Genomic DNA, 17707 nt, shown 5'->3' with positions numbered 1-17707 from the left:
AATTTGATAAATTGATCTTAATTGCTTCACAAAAAATCATTCTTCATATTTTAGAAAAGAAAATATTTTTTTTTAGGAAAAGAGAAACTTTCACTTTGCAATTTTCGACAGTGTGAAACCAGACTGTTGACTTTCGCAACAAAAAAAGTTTCACAATTTCCGAATAAAAGAATTAGTTGTTATAATAAAAGGAATCGACTTTCTCTAGTTTCTCATAAAAAAAAATATTCATTCGTGCACAACTTGAAATAAAAACATTTGAGACATTTTTCAAATATGCATTGCAGAACTATTCGCTGCTAATTGAATTATTGCAACGTATATGTATAATTCATCATTGCGCCATTACAAATAAAGATTGAAGTATACGTTATTTTATTATTATCAATGAGGATTATTTTTATGAGGATTATTTTTAAAAAACGGAAACAGGTTTTGCAATTAATTATGAAATTAAAAAAAGGATAATTTATCAAAAAATGCCATTTATTTAGATTGTTATTTTTTACAAACTTGTCAATTCTTAAAAAATAAGAAATAATAAATGTTTCCATTCATTTTTAAATTTTCTCGATCCATGAAGATAATGTTATGTCGTTTTACATTCTCCTCGAATCAACGGTCCCCTCTTGTCAGAAAATTTGGCATTTTACGGGTCATATCATATTCGTCGCATATGTTTGTCAGCCTCAGATATGCGCCCTCGAGCAGATTGGGATGTTTCTAAATCAAATTATGTTTTTATCAAGTAAATATTCTTACACATTTTCTTCATTCTCATCGATTTTCTTTAATATTGGATGGAACCTACATTTATTAGAAGAACTCCGCAAATTAAGAACTAATAATCTCTTTCTAAAAATTTAAATCGAACTAAATTATTTTATGACTCTTCGGCGTTCTAGGCAATCTCGATCCGTTAGTTTTAGCATGTATTTCGATTGCTGAACATCACTGCGATTTATACAAAGTAAGCCGAGCCGCGGGGATTCCTCATTCGTATCGCAGCTACTTATCGGGCTGTCCGCCTGCCGGAACGAGCGTGTTGAGCACGGTGTTACAAAAGGCAGGACGTATAGTATTCAGCCGAAAAGCAATTTCAAGGAGATTCAGTTGGGCATTCGCGTACGCCGTCGCGCTGACGAGAAAACGAATTATCTAAGACGGCATTGCGCAATCGGCCCTTTCAACTTACCTTGCTCCTCGAGCTGCATCATCTGATACGAAGAACCGGAAATTTCTTTTTTCGCAACATCAGGTACGATGTTTCTTCATCACATACGATAAGTCGACGTGTTATCGTTTTGTGTACACATGAAACTTATTAATTGAAAATTGAATTATTATTTTCAAAATTAATAATGCGATAAGAATAGTCAATTATTAAAAATAATGAAAAATATCTAATATCGTAATGATACTAAAATTTATTTGATGATTACAAAAAATTTGTTCATAAAATCAGTTAGTCATCAGTTTGAAGAAGTCTATTTAATTTACAGAATGATAGTATGAATAAACTCGAAATTAAATAAGCAACTTCAAATTTCATATATCTAAAAGATAATAATATGGAATGAATGATAAAAAGTTGAAACTATATAAGTGATAATAAAATATTGACTTTAAGTAAATTCAATCATGTAAAATATTATGTTAAACAATGAGCTCAAAACTTTTACCGGAATATCGAATCCTTATATATCGAACCCGCATAAAATCGCAAGCATTAATCGAATCTTTCGCAATAATTCAAAAATAGATCAAAAAGTAGAAGTATTAAGGTATCCAGATTATTCTGCTTAAAGGAATACATTATAAGAAATTCGCTTTTTTAAGGAGATGAATAGCTCGAAAACAATTTTAAGCTTGATTTATTGTCGATCTCCAAAGGAAATCGCGGTCCGCCTGATGCCCGCAGAATATAAAAAGAATGAAGTATCTTTAATCCCATGAGGAAAGAAGGCATGATAATGGGATGAATTTTATTTTTGGTGAAAACGAGATAACGATTCATCTCGAAGCACATGCGATTTATCGATTTACTGCTTTCAACTTACTGCTAATAATTTTAGAGAGTAAATCTTTCAAACAGCTAAATTTTGCTCTCAAATCGTTACATCATAATCGATTATATTATTGATTATAATTATATTAATAATTCAAGATGTGACTAAAATCGAAAGATATATTTCATAATCATATGAAGCAACGCAAGTAAAAAATACATGATATCATTTCTAGATAAAGATCTAGATAAAGATCATTTTCTAAATAAATTCCATATTATTGAAAGAAATTGTATGACGTGTATATGAATTGTTTACTGTGTGTCGAAAGTTTACAAAGTGAGATATGAATCTATTCGACGATGATATGAAATAGTTTATTTAAAATACTAAGCATGTTTGTATACAGATTAGAATAAAAATCATTATCTTTTTTCCTTTGCAAATACGAGCGCGCTCGTCACTTCGAAGCAAGATTTTATTACCGTTACCATGAATTTTGCAAGTAAAAATCATTTTCCACGATTGAATTTCATTTTGGCTGCACGGAATTCAGAACGAAATTTGACACTGGCTATTGAGGGGAACGATGGTGTTATATAACTAAACGAAATACGCATCGGTACAATCTGAAATGGCTGTGCAAAGCTGTTATCGATAGGCAATAGAGTTCGATTATTATGACGCTCACCCATTCATTCTTTTTGTTTACTCTTGCGTCCTATTCAGCCGATAATGCGGATTTGCATTCAATATATTTGCAAATGAGTTTAACTAAACGAATTTAAGCATGTTATAAATTATTTTAATAAAGGAATAAGAAAAATGTGTACCAAAGCTAACTTCCGAATATTATGTATTTTCGCTTCCTATAAATTATATTAATTCTTATGGTTTATTACATTAAAATTTTTCAAACAAGCCTAATGATAAATTTTATAACAGATTTATTTTTACATTTTCACAACAAATATCTTATTTACATAATTCTTATACTTATCAAAGAAGTTTTAGTTTTTGATTTGTTATTAAGATAACACTCGGAAAATTGTAAAAGATATTTTGTTTAACATTGAAGATGGACTGATTTTAACCGAAACGTTTGTTTTTAAATTTTACCATAAATATATTTTAGCACAATATCTAGCTTGAACTCTTAAGTCACTTTTTATTTTTTATTTATTGAGCTCTTAATTTTACCTTTTATTTAAAATTTTTCTATAAAAATTTACAGAAAGAGAAAGAGAGAGTTTGAACAATAAATTCTTAAAATCTTTCTAAAATAATTACAGATTTCTAATTTCTAGATACCTTTTATATAATAGAAACATCGTACCGTAATATTTAAATCATAAAGAAATAACTCATAGGATAGAATAAAAAAAATTACATTCTTTAGCATAATTTACCTTTTGTGTGTGTAAAAAATGTTGTATTAGTTCGTTAGTTAAAAAATCTTTTAAAAAAATCTTTTGTGAATCAATTCATCTTTATGCATTGGATATTTTATGTCATAACATATAGGAAAATTTTGTAACAGTTATAAAAAAGTTCCTACTAGTATCTAATATAAAATATATAATTTGCAATTTGGCTATTTTTGGTTTTATGCTATTATCTTTTCCTCAATTTGAGTAAGACAGCTTATAAATATTCAATAGTTATGCGTCATCGTAACAGAATTACGTAGACGATGAACAGTCATTGTTGCTTATTAAATATTCAACATACGGTGTTGACCGTATTGTGGTCTAAATATATTTGTTGAATAAACTTTCACATTTAAATTTATCATTTTTTGGATAGCTTATCTGTAAATATAACGCATGTAACTTGACAAATCCTTATGTCTGTCTATCTTTATCCGTGAAATTTTATCTCGGTTGTCGTATATTATTCATTTACAACAAACACGTTTTATGTCGAAACGATTATTGAAAAGATACTTGGTCTGTAATATAAAAGCGTTTACATGTCAACGCTGATTTGAACATTATAAAACAATGAACAGCCGGATGCAGTCGATAAAGTGAAGCGAACATGACAGACATGGGCCGATACTGGGTTAAAATAAAATGGCAAAATGTATCCGCACTCGTGAAAATCTCTCTTTCATTCTTTTTCTCTATCTCTCTTCCCCTTCTTTTTTGTGCGTATGTGCGTGCTTGTGTGTGTGTGTGTGTGTGTGTGTGTGTGTGTGTGTGTGTGTGTGTGTGTGTGTGTGTGTCTATCTCTGTCTTTTTTTTGCATAGTGTCTCGGCCGCATGTGCATCAAATGACACTCTCATATAGTCCAGCTGTGGTTAACGGTTCAATCTACTGATTTCAATAATAACGTGAAATTTACATCTCCCGAGCGCAACCCGGAAACGAATCACGTGCAATACGAACGGAATTTTCGACGAAGGGGTCGCAATGATATTTCGCGGCGCCCTCAATTATTTGCAATGCACCGTCGTTACTATTTTCGCGAATGACGTCCATAACTTTATCTCACGTCCCGCCGCATCTCTGAATTTTGCATATTTTGTAACGAACGATAGAACGACTCGTCGAATTATCCGGTCGACAATGCACAATACGTCCTGTTAAATAACGCGCGAATCGAACAAATTTCGCCCAAAATTTCCGACGATAAGTGGTTGCAACAAATTTTCATGCGAATCAACGCGTTTTCGCCGATGCATATTCCATTAATGTATAATTCGCGCCTTTCACGCATCGTTATTAATTTTAGCAATCTGCCGATAAGTGCGAATTTGCATACCGATCGATTTGTACGATCAGCAACAGCATTTGTGTTGTAATAAAAATTGGTCAATTAAAAAAAAATAAAAAAAAACTGTATTATTAATACGCATCGACAATTAATTGAAACACATCGGTCACTTACTGATATTTTTTGCGTTTCTCCCTTTTTTAATGAAAACTATTACCTTTTATTTTTTAAAGATAATATATAACATTTTTAAAGAACAAATAAATAGTATTGGTTTATTTTCTTTTTTCTCTTTTATATATGCATTATAATTCACAACATACATCACAAATTTCTTATTTGTTCATTGACTGGTGCAAAATAATCCTATTATGAAACTATTTAGAATAAATGGTATAATTTTTTAACACTAGTATTAAAAACAAGGTAATGACGAGATAAAAATGGGAGCTTACAAATCGAAGAACTTTTTTTTAGATGACGCCATTATCTGAGTTCTGCCATAATACGTTCTGTCCTAGCAGGTAGAAAAAAGAGGAGGAGACAGAGGGAAGGAGGGAGAGAGAGAGAGAGAGAGAGAGAGAGAGAGAGAGAGAGATGCTGACATGACTTGAATGGCTGACAGAATTAGAAAAATATTAGATGATGAAAAATAGTAATCGGAATCTGAAGGAATCTCTAAAACGAAGGACACGTGTTGCACACATGTTAACTTCACAGATTATACCTGGAAATTCATAATCTTAGATCAATAGAGCGGGTAAGGCATCCGACTTGCTTTATGCAGATTAAAAGATGATTGGCAAAGCAAAATAAGAAGGAAGGATTTAATGAATCTTATTCATATAAAAGAAAATAAAAGAAACTCGGTCGAAACAAAAGAAAAAAATAAATTCCTGGATTTAATGGAAGAAACAAATCATTATTCATTGTTAAAGATGTTGTACAAATAGCTTTTTTGATTTATTCATACTTCTTTTCGTTTTCTCATTGAAAAATAATTTAATTTGTATCTGAACCTATAGTATTCATAAATCTGCTTTATCTAAACAATAATATAATTCACGCTTGACGAAAAATTTCCAAATAATTAGTTCAAATTAAACTAATCCGTGCGGATGAAGACCGCTTAAATATTTTTATTATTTTTTAAATATTATAGCATTACGGTATCAACAATGTAAATTAATTAAATACAAGACAATGAGATATAAGGGACACGTTTTGTCAATTTTACTCGTCACGATGTTATCGTCCCTATTTGCACAATCAAACCCGCGTATTGGAAGGGCGACGTTTGTAGTCCACACGTACACACACGCGTGCAGATTTGTCGATATCGTGACAACATTCGCAGAGCTTGTCCCGCACCCGCCTATTTCTAATTGCGGTGAACAGTTTGTCATATACGGCACGGATTTCCGTGTCGATCGTGCCAACCCCTCCAGTGGTTATATTAAAATATATACCATTTTGCGGGTCGAGAATTATACCATCGGCAATCGTGCTCAATACCACCGATGTATAACAAAATCGTGCAAATTTACGCAATAGAGCACGATGATGCACGTTGTACGTTACATTAAGATCTAATCAAACAGACCGTCTATCACCATATCTATCGGTCAGTTTTAATTAAACGTTCATTATTATATCCGTTTTAAAATAACTTAGTAAATAATACGTATTTACTATTTTAATACATCATTCTAATCGAAATAAGAATTAGGTTAAAGATTACAATAAATTCTTGTTTTCTTTTTTTGTCGTGTATTATTTAATTTTCGTATCAGAGTAAATTAATAGTAATCAAATATTCTATTTTTACAATGTATTAGGACAATATATTTAGAAAAGTTTACACATGATTTTTCAACATCATTTATTTCTTTGTTTTTTAATGCATATAATCCAACGTTACGCATAAATTTATTTATGTTCGTAACATAATTTATTATGTTCGCAGAAGAAAATATTTTGTTTTCTTAAGGCACACATATACCTGAGATAATTCATTAATCATATAAAGAAAAGTGATTTTGAAAGGATTTTCTGGAAATGGAAAGGATTTTTTGAGAAATAGACCTCCATGATGGTCTTTGAGATTGTCTAAAATATTTCTTTGCTGACCTTTCCAGAAAATAATTTTCACATAACAAAAATTACTTTAAAATCTCAGAAACATTTTCTAAAATGTCATGGACGTGTGTTCAGTGTCGGAAGATCGAAACAGAATTCTTGTTTGAAATATTTTTTCGAATAACAAATATTTATTATTTACAAATATTATTTTTATTATTTATAAATATTTAGGAGGCAACTCCTAACATATTTTAATAAGGGGTTTGAAACATTAGACTAAAATTTATTGAAAAGGAAAAATAATATGTCTATAAATTTTAAAAATTGAGTGCGGATAATTGTTGACTTGTTCTTTCTTTACATATTCTTTACACATTCATCGATACTTTTTATAAGTATAAATATTATATTTCGTCGAGATTGAAGTTTAACATAGATTACTATTTTCCAAATCTATTTTACGATCCCGCGCATTCCGCAACGTATCATGAAAACACATCATTCCTATTTTCCCCCTTTATCGCGTCCCGGAAAGTTTGTTTAACGAATACAAATTGTGTAATCTGTCAAATAAGCGTTTCAAAATTCTCGTGTAAATGAAGAGTTTTATGTAGCAAAAGCCCACTCGTAATTAAGAGATGTAATCATGAGCGAGATGTGTACGCTTCACAAATTTACAAAGGTTTAACGCATACAGGCAGAATTACATTTCGCATTCCGCATCTGTACATCGCCGAAATAAATCTGCGTCAATCTGCTGTATACCGTATTCTGAAGGGCCGAGAGGAGAAGAGAAGAGTGAAGACGAAAAGCGTACCTTAGTATTTTTCAATTTGCGGCATTTCGGGCGCGACGTCGACAATGATAACGCCAAGCAGACGTAGCGGCACGTCCCGTTCATCGGACGTGCGGCTACGTGACGAAAATGACGATATCGCCTCGTAAATTTCGTTGCGTGTCGCAAAAAAAACCGAAAGATCTCTTGGCCGCGGATAAGCGTCTGTCTGGACGTCCGCGCGAGCAACCACGCGACACTCAACGGAGGAGACGTATCGCTTCGCTGCAAAATTGAATATGTCACACTTCTCAAATCCTTATCCTTTATCTCGCTGTCGGAAATGCCGACGTCTAAACCCCCTCCCCCCTCCCTCCTCTGCCTTCGTCCCCGTTACCGGTGGCGACGACGACGACGATGATGACGACGATGTTCTTTCTCGACTCGTCGATTCGTTCTGGACAAAATTGCGTCGAAAGTTCAGCAAGAATATATGGAATGAAGCAAGATCGAATGTAATTTTTTTTTTTTTAATATCAAGTATTAGAGTGATAAAAGTTCATTTGCAGTTTTTAAATTAATAATTAACGTAAAAGTTTTATATAAAACAAAAAAAAAATGAATAAAAAGATTAAGATTCCAGACTTTTATATAATACTAGACTGTATTAAATAGTTCGAAAAAGTTATGTAAGGTGCAAATAGTAGTGGGGATGGCAATCATATTTCGTGTGGACAAATTATATTGAGTATTTACTCATGTATGTACATAACTTGAATGTGCAACTTGTATGTACATAATATTGATAGATGAATGATAGATAAACATTAAGATATATTATATAAATATTACGAAAAATATTTATCAAGTTTACATCATGCCTATGACATGTTAACAGCATAATCATCTTACATTATAATGTAACATTTTGATCACCTTGTGTAAAATATGATATATAACGGTGTATGCACACTCGTATATCATATCCGGCTATATTTGTCTATAGTATTATATAAAGCATAGCAGTCTCATATTATATAAAAGTCTGTGAATTAATCATTTGAATGTTACGTGTATTTATGATGTGTATTTACGACCGAAAAATGCCGAGCGGCGCAGTCGCACTTCTTACATGTCAAAAAATTCTAATCTAAGTGGCAAGCTGATATTATTTATTGTCATCTTGAAGACGATAATGCTAAATATTATTTTATTAATTGAAAAATATATCAGTTTTGAAAGTTTTAAACGATATATAAGTAATTGTACTTTAATGTTGTAACAACCATAAATAATTATGAAACGATGAAGGTGTTTGGCAATGTTGTGAATATTTAATGTGAATGGATATCACATGAAGCAAATGGTTAACTCCGTCTGATTAATACTGATACTAATTGCTGTCTAATTGAACCAAAACCTTAGGTTCGTGAATGTCTATGTCGAAATTATTGGATGGTAGAGTCGATTATTAAATCAAATGCATCTAAAGGATATTTACAATAGGAATTAATACAAGTGTGTGATATATTTAGAAAACTATAAAACGTTATAAAAAAACTAACATATTCAATAATTATTCAATAATTATTTCAATAATAATTTCATGAATTATACAATTACAAATTATATACGAGAGAGAGAGAGAGAGAGAGAGAGAGAGAGAGAGAGAGAGAGAGAGATTTAAGATAATGAATTTTAAATATCATTATTTTGCTATATGTATCTAGTATTATAATTAAAATATCAAGTATTATATAATTAACAGATAAGATTAATTTGTTATCATCAAATAATTAAGACGTACTTTTATGGATTTATATAATTTGATAATTTATGTATACCTTATCGCGGTTATGTCATGTTTATAAAATAGAATTATTATATAACTTGGAATATAAGATGCTTTGTTTCAATATAATATTATAACTACAGTACTATTTAAATACAGTATTATTTAAAATTGCTAATGATAAAAGTTCTTCAAAGTTCAGGTCTTTATTTAATTACGAGACGCTCAAATCTATAAAATTAAATATTATATCAAACATGTTATCTCAACTGACCGTGTTTCTTAGTGCTAAATTTGTATTTATCTTAGTTATTTGTGAATTTCATATAAAAAGTTATACAGTTAAGAAGTTATAAAAAGTTAAAAACTTATATTTTATTTAAATATACATAATTATTACTCTAATTATTACTCAATATATGTATAAATTAACCTTTTTAATATGTATCAGATTTGATGAAGAATATTTTAACATGTTGGTTGCGGTTGAAAGTAAAAATTATATTTTATAATTAACATTATCAATAAAAATAATGTATAATAACAATGTATATTTGTGTCAGCGCAAAAATTTTCAGTAAATGGAACTTTATAAATATTATTTATATTTATGAGAAGCCATTTATTGAAAATTTTTGCACTGATATAAATATACATTGTTATTATTTCTATTGGTAACGTTAATTTTAAGATATAATTTTATATATATACATGGTCCCGAAATTCGCGAATTAAAATATTATAGCAAGAAAGTTCTCGAAAAAATAAGTTATTAATGTATGTGCCATTTTTCCGAACAGCAATTTTTTTAGATATAAGTACTTAAAATTAGCAATTATTGCAGTTAAACGGGAATTTGTCCATGAATTACGCGTCGTATGTATCTTTATTCTTTATGTAGTACATAGATATTTATAATTGCTTTTTATATTTAAGATTATCTTAAATACCTATTTAAGATCACATAAATCAATCGATCATATTCGTGAATCATATTAGCATCTTAAAATATTATTTAAAGAAATTTTAAAATAAGAAGAAATTATGAAGACTATAGAAAATAATGAAGAATCTGAAATGTTTATATAACATTTAGAATAAATTTCTCTTTTAACAAACGTGCTATCATAAATACATATTATTTTTTGTATAATTCTTTAAAAAATATATTAAATTTCGAGTTTATTTTACAATTAAAGAAATAATTTTTTTATTTCATATTCTTCTGTCTATTTTAAAATTTTGAATATTATTAGGGCTAGTCTTATTCGTTAATGTTAGTAAAAACAATTTGTTAGAGACCGCAAAATTACTTTTTTAAATTTTTAAAATAAATTTTTTAAATTTTTAAAATAAATTTTTAAAATTTTTAAAATAAAATACTTTTTCTAGAAATTATTTTGAACTTGTCTTGCATGGGAAAAACTTACTATTTTGCATTCACTATCTTTTGCGACCTTCATTTCGTAACTGTTTTTTCTTTATAACGAGTGACAATCAATTTTTATCAGACCACTTAAAAAAGAGAGAACTGAAGTTTTAGTGGGGAAGAATCGGTCATCTTGTTCAACGACATTAGTAGTTTTAATTTCTCTTTTTTTAGTTTTTGCATACATAGTTCAAAAAGCATTTCTTGTTTAACAAATTAAATCATACACAAATAATTCGAGTTCCTCGTATAAGCCGATAAAGAGACTACAATTATTATCAATTCCGCTTTCCATAATAAATTTATAATATACGACATCAGCAGCAAAAAGATTATTTTAACATTTTTCATCCTTTTCTTGTTTTTCTTCTTGAAATAAGGAAAATAGACAGATATGCAAATAACATTAAATATTCAAAAATTTATTTCAAGTTCCTCTAAATATTAAAATTTATTGTAAGTTAAGAGTAATATTTTAATCTATTAATATTTTTATATTAATGCAATAAAGTTTATATAATAATAAATAATTATATCTTTATAAATGTTTATTTCCATTTTTATCTAAAAATATTATATAATATATATGATTTGTATTTATATATAATATAATAAACAAATATAATAAAAAAATTTTAATAATCTTGATTTTAAAATAATTGAATAATTCTGAAAAGCACAAGCACGGTATGAATAAAGTCATGTATGATCGTAATTTAGTTTTATTTTAAATTGCTGTGAAATAGATATTATTGAATATATTTCCTCTCTTTTATTAATTATTTATAAATCTTTATACATTCAATCCTATTAACAAACCACAAATAAATAACATTTTATTAATAAATATTTTTACTTTTTAAAAATACTATCCTAATAAATTATCTAATAAAGTTATTCGGTTTTTAATACTTTTTCAAAAAATAATGAGTAAACTTATATCTATAATATATTTAAGTACTAATAAGTCAGAAACCAATCAATAATATAAAATATATTATTACAATAATTTTAACAATTATAACAATAAATTATAACAATAATTTTTAATTAAGATGGAAACAAATACTGCAAATGATTATTTACGTAAAAAGAATTATATTTACATAATTATATAAAAAGTGACTACTCCCAAATTGAAAATATCATTTTATTAATAGAATGAATATAGCAAAGAATGTGAATTTTGAAACACGTTAAGAAAGATCAAAAATTAAATTCTAATCAATACATCTTATTATATCTTTAACTTATCTTGTTATCTAATTATAAAAAAAAATTTACTAAATGTTTCTTAGTAAATGTCATTTAACAATTACCAGTTAAAAAATAAAAATTATTGGAAGATTATTATTTATGCTTTGAATTGTATTGTCGCAAGTAGAATTTCTTAACTGAAAAAAATTTGTTTACTAAACTAGAGAATGTGCATTAATTAAAATGTTATTACTGATAAATACATCACACGGTAGCTTATCGGAAACACATCATATGATAATACATCACATGATATGTATATAGGGGCCAGTGTTACGCATGACACCGCGCTACTTTTAGTCGGTATCGATATATTGTAGAGAACAGTGTACATTATAGTAATGATACTAGAACCGTACTAGCCACTACGAATAACAAGATTTCAACAGTATTTTAAATACGGAAATATAAAAAAAAATAAGTAACGGTAACGTACTAATATAGAAAAATTTTTTAATTTAGTTATGTTTACCAACACTCAAACACACACACACACACACACACATTATATTCTTGAAAAAATGAATTAAATTGTCGTTGAGAACATGATTGTCAAAAATATAGCAATAAATTTTACAACTCCTAAAATAAAAGTTGATTTATATTAAAACTAAGAATAAATTTTCGTATCTATTCGCTAAATAGCTCAACATGAATATCCAAGACACTTTAACTTTAGTGTCATAAAAAAAAATACAATAAAAGGAAGAATCGAAAACATAAAAAGAAAAACATAAAAAGTACCTGTTACGTATTGTTATATTTGTATAAATAATTGAAATAAAATTAGTTATATAATATACATTATATAACATACTTAAAATATAATACAAAATATTATAACTTTTATACATTATACATACATTAATGTTTTATGCATCTCTAATATTAATAAAATCGAAGACTTTTAATCGTTGTAAATATGCGCAGTTTATCGATACATGATTACTAATCGTTTTGCGATATAATATAATTTTTTGAACGTGAACTATGCAAAGAGTAATTCTAAAAGACAATTTGTTTCTTACATAACGTGAATGGACATTACAAAAAAACACGTAACTGTCTGAATAAGATGATATTGAGTCATGAATAAATTGATTTCAATTATGCAGTCTTTGACTGACTACATAAACTGTTATCACAGATGGTAGTTTGGTCAGTTGAAATAAATACAGCATACACACAGTAACTTAATCACAACATTTTCATAAATGGCAAAGTTCATTTCGTTCAATCAAAAGAAACTAATAAGTTTGTATTATTTATAGATTAACCAATGACTCTAACAAAGCTGGAAATGATACGGGCGACGATTCTAATCATTATTTTTACTGCAGTCAAGGGTATGTGCAATATTAATGTCGTAAATATCGCTTGACAACACTTTATTTTTAAGTAGTTTTTAGAATTTTTACGATCGATGAAAGTATTTCCAAGAAGATAAAACGTTACATTTATATTAATTAATATTAAACTTTTTAAATAAATAAAATTATACATTTTTTTTAGTTTAATATAGTGAATAATATTATAATTTTCATTATTTATTATCTTTATAAATTTTAATAAATATATTATATTAATTACAATTTTGTTAATTATTTGCTTAAAAATTTATATAAGACACTTTCATAAAAGATGGAGAAAGAAGGTATATTTATAAAAAATTTTTTTATAAACATTTTTAAAAAACTTTTGCATCTAAAATTATTTTATCTATTAATTCTAAATTAATTACACTTATTATAATACATTTACATAAACATTATAGGCCTATCTCTGTTACTTTGCCCCTCTGTTACTTTAACTTCTTATTTTAAAAGTAATATAAGTCTAGTTTTGCAACATCATGAATTTCGATGTAAAAAATGTAAATTGTGATAATATATCGTTTTCAGTATGATTTCGAAACTACTACTTATAATATTTTAAAAATAATGGTTTTCTTAAGTTTTCAACTTTTGGACACAAATGCTACAGGTCGGACATTTATTACAAAATAGACGAACCTAATTTCACTTTTAACGAGCAAATTTTCTTCCTAATATACACAGAAAAATAAGAAGAATGTGTTGTGGTCACTATTTCTCCTAAGGAGTCTTTGATATTTTTAAAGACTTTTGTAATAGCGTTAATTAAAAAAATCTGTATAATAGTTTAAGAACTGTGTCAGAACATAATTTAATTGACTAGTCTCTTATTGCAGGTGATGATTGTGTATTACGTTCGTTCGGACCGGGTCGTACAGTATGTGTCTGTAACTCGACGTATTGTGATACACCAAGCAACCCGAAATATCAGGAAAACCAGTTTCTTTGGTACATATCCACCCAGAATGGCACAAGAATGGATTATTCCAGCCACAATTTTTCCACTGAAGAGACTGAAAATTCTCTGGTTCTCACAGTGGACAGCAATAAGAAATATCAAATAATTCAAGGATTTGGTGGAGCGATGACCGATGCCGCCGCTCTCAACATTCGAAGCCTGAGCAATGAAACTCAACGCAACCTGCTCGAGTACGTACTCAGCATTATTAATTAAAAACGTAGCGATGACACAGATTTAAAAAAAAAAAGATTGAAAGAATAAAATATATCTACATATGACGTAATAAATTTTAATAGGCTTTAATATGCTCTTGCGCTATTGTTTCTGAAAGGAAACAAATAACAATGGCATTCTCATCAGCGTAATTACTTCGTGAATACTACATCACGAATTCATTGCTAAAATAGATTGAAATTTTCCATGTGTCATTTTTGCGTCACTATTCTTGTCAGGTAAATTTTATTCTGCTTCTCGATTTTTTCTCAATTTTTAGAAAAAAATTTCTAAAATCAATTTCTTAAATCTCTTCTTTAATTAAAAAATTCTGAAACATTTTGAGAACAATTCAAATATGTAAAAAGCTCAATTAGAATATATATTTGCAATCAAATTTTGGTAAATCAAGAAAAATTTTCTAATTAGTTATAAATTATATATTAATTCATAAAAATCATCCGGTGAGGGATTGCGGAATAAATTTTCATGTAAAGCATATTAATTCTGCTCTGAAATAATCTCACTACATCTTTTGCTGATAGAAGAGTGAATGAAAACAAATTAAAGAAATGTCAATTATGATTCCTTAGTGCAAGATAAATATTTCTACGGTGACAGAACTGAATAAAGTGTGTTAACTGTTACTGAAATATGAAACGTAGCAACTCTTTGATTAGAATGGTTTAATAATAATAATGTATTGGATTTTATGAAATTGCCACAAATTTGTCTAACTGGATTTAATCCATTTGGCATGATAGCCTCACACATAATTATTTCCAGGTCATATTTCGGCTCTACCGGTATTGGATACACATTTACTCGTATACCTATCGCAGGCACTGATTTCTCGACAAGACCATATACATACGATGACGTACCTGATGATATTACATTAAGTCATTTCAGCCTCGTGGAAGAAGATAACTATAAAATCCAATATCTACATGAAATCAAAAACTTGATGCCTAATTCGAGTAATTACAGAATATTTACGACTGCTTGGAGCGCTCCAGCGTGGATGAAATCGTCAAAAAATATAAAATGGGGTGAGATATGGAGTAAGATTTCTTGGAATAAGATTTCTTATATTTTGCATTAATTAAAGAAAAATAGCTGCAATTTTGTACAAGAAAATTTTTTATTACACAATTAAAATATTAAATTTTAAAAATTTATAAAAGTTTGTCATTTTTATTGAAATATTCACAAAATTTAAGTTTTACCACAGAATTTACTACAGAATAAAATGGACACCTAAATAAAATTTAGGTCTGGATTAAAATAGATCTGAAATGCATCGTATCAATTTAAGAGTTAAACATGTTATATAACACTTGATAATTTTTACAGGTGTCTTGAAAAGAGAATATTATCAGCTTTACGCTGATTACATCAAAAAGTTCTTTGATGCATACAAAAAACGTGATATTGATATATGGGGCATGACACCAGGCAACGAACCATTAGATGGATTTCTTCCATTCTTCACTTTCAATGCTATGGGTTGGACACCCAAAGCGGCGGCGACTTGGACTGTAGATTATTTAGCTCCAACTTTGTCTAATGCCAATTATTATCCTGTATATATGGCTCTGGACGATCAACGCTTTGAATTACCATGGTATGTTGACAAGATGTTCCGTAATAAAAACGCTAAGGAACTATTTGACGGTATTGCAGTTCATTGGTACGCAGATAGATTGTTTAGTCCAGAGAGATTGATCGAAACGCATAATAAATATCCGGATAAATTTATGTTGATGACTGAAGCGTGCGTTGGTAAATATATTTTAAATTATAGAAATTATAATAAATAAGGAAAAAATATAATAACTGTAATAATGTTTTTTTTTCAAAATCTCAAGAAATTTGTGTAATTTTTATCTCATAGGTAGCAGTCCTTTTGAAGAAAAGGTAGTATTAGGATCATGGGAACGAGGAGAACGTTATTTTTCAGATATAATCCAGGTTTGTGTAATGTGATATTAATTAGTTTATAATCCTGATTAGTAACATATTCTTAATTTTATCTAATATAACAAAAATATTTTTAATTAAACTAAAGATCTAACATTTTAATTCTAAATATATGACAAAAATTTTGCAGCCATCGGAGTTTAATTAAAAGAATAGATATTATTCAATTAATCCATTTTGCGCGGTATTAGATATTTTTATTTCGACATAAGATTGTTTTATTATTTTATAAAAATACAAATGTAAATTATGTGTAATATATAGTAAAGTACTTTGAATTGTATTGTAAAATTTATTGATATATTTCTAGAACTTGTCGCATTGGATGTCTGGATGGATAGATTGGAATATGGCACTGAATGAGCATGGTGCGCCAAATTGGGCTGAAAATTTTGTGGATTCACCGATTATCGTAATGCCACAAAACGACGAGTTCTACAAACAACCTATGTTTTACGCAATTGCACATTTTAGCACATTTGTACCACGCAACTCTTATAGAATTGACTTAAAAATTGAAAATGAAGAAATCCTTGAGGAAAATCTTCGAGACGTTGAAGCCATAGCTTTTCTAACGCCCGAACAAAAGATCGTTATTGCTATTATTAACAAGTTAGTAAAAATGTATTATACTATTAATATCCGTTTCTTATATGTGATAAAATATTTTAGAAAACTGTAGCAATCCTGTTCTAACAAAAAATTAAAATTAGTTTCCTTTTTTTAAAATTATTTTATTCATAAAATTTTTTGTTGATAATTTGTATTAAATAATATAAGTTATAAATTATAATTATAAGTTATAAGTTATAAATTTATATTAAATAATTTAAAATCTTCTGTTACAGAGCTAATTCTTCTGTGCCTATAACAATAAAAAACAAAAGTAAAACCAAAACAATGAATTTACAACTACTACCAAAATCTTTCAATACATTATTGTATTCGGAAAAATGATACAGAAACTTGGCTAAAAAATATACATTTATAAAGTTCTTTTCGCTTCTTTGTAGAAAAAATTAGAAGAAATAGGAACATCTATATTGTCCTAGGCTATATTGTCCTTGTATAAACTTTTTACAAAAAAATAAAAATGGATTATTATGTTATACGG

The 17707-nt window shown here is 28.2% G+C and overlaps 1 protein-coding gene across 3 annotated transcripts; it reads left to right on the top strand.

Moving 5' to 3' along the window:
- The first annotated feature begins 12332 nt into the window (after positions 1-12332).
- On the top strand, positions 12333-17702 carry LOC105432612 (lysosomal acid glucosylceramidase-like). 3 transcript variants are annotated; one of them, XM_011647497.3, is made up of 8 exons: positions 12333-12490; positions 13335-13409; positions 14273-14585; positions 15397-15674; positions 15967-16395; positions 16508-16584; positions 16904-17205; positions 17442-17702. In XM_011647497.3, the coding sequence occupies exons 2-8, from the start codon at positions 13343-13345 to the stop codon at positions 17548-17550; spliced, it is 1575 nt and encodes a 524-aa protein (XP_011645799.2). In that variant the 5' UTR covers positions 12333-12490; positions 13335-13342; the 3' UTR covers positions 17551-17702. The 3 variants fall into 3 exon arrangements, with proteins under 3 accessions (XP_011645799.2, XP_011645801.2, XP_011645800.2); XM_011647499.3 differs by having other exon boundaries at positions 12334-12490; positions 15397-15662; XM_011647498.2 differs by lacking the exon at positions 12333-12490 and adding an exon at positions 13228-13251.
- Positions 17703-17707: the final 5 nt, after the last annotated feature.

The sequence above is a fragment of the Pogonomyrmex barbatus genome, unplaced genomic scaffold (assembly GCF_055798465.1).
Source record: "Pogonomyrmex barbatus isolate J1 unplaced genomic scaffold, ASM5579846v1 scaffold10, whole genome shotgun sequence".
In the NCBI taxonomy this organism is placed as follows: domain Eukaryota; kingdom Metazoa; phylum Arthropoda; class Insecta; order Hymenoptera; family Formicidae; genus Pogonomyrmex; species Pogonomyrmex barbatus.
Note: the sequence above shows the minus strand (reverse complement) of the source record. Positions and strands in the feature narration are given on the sequence as shown.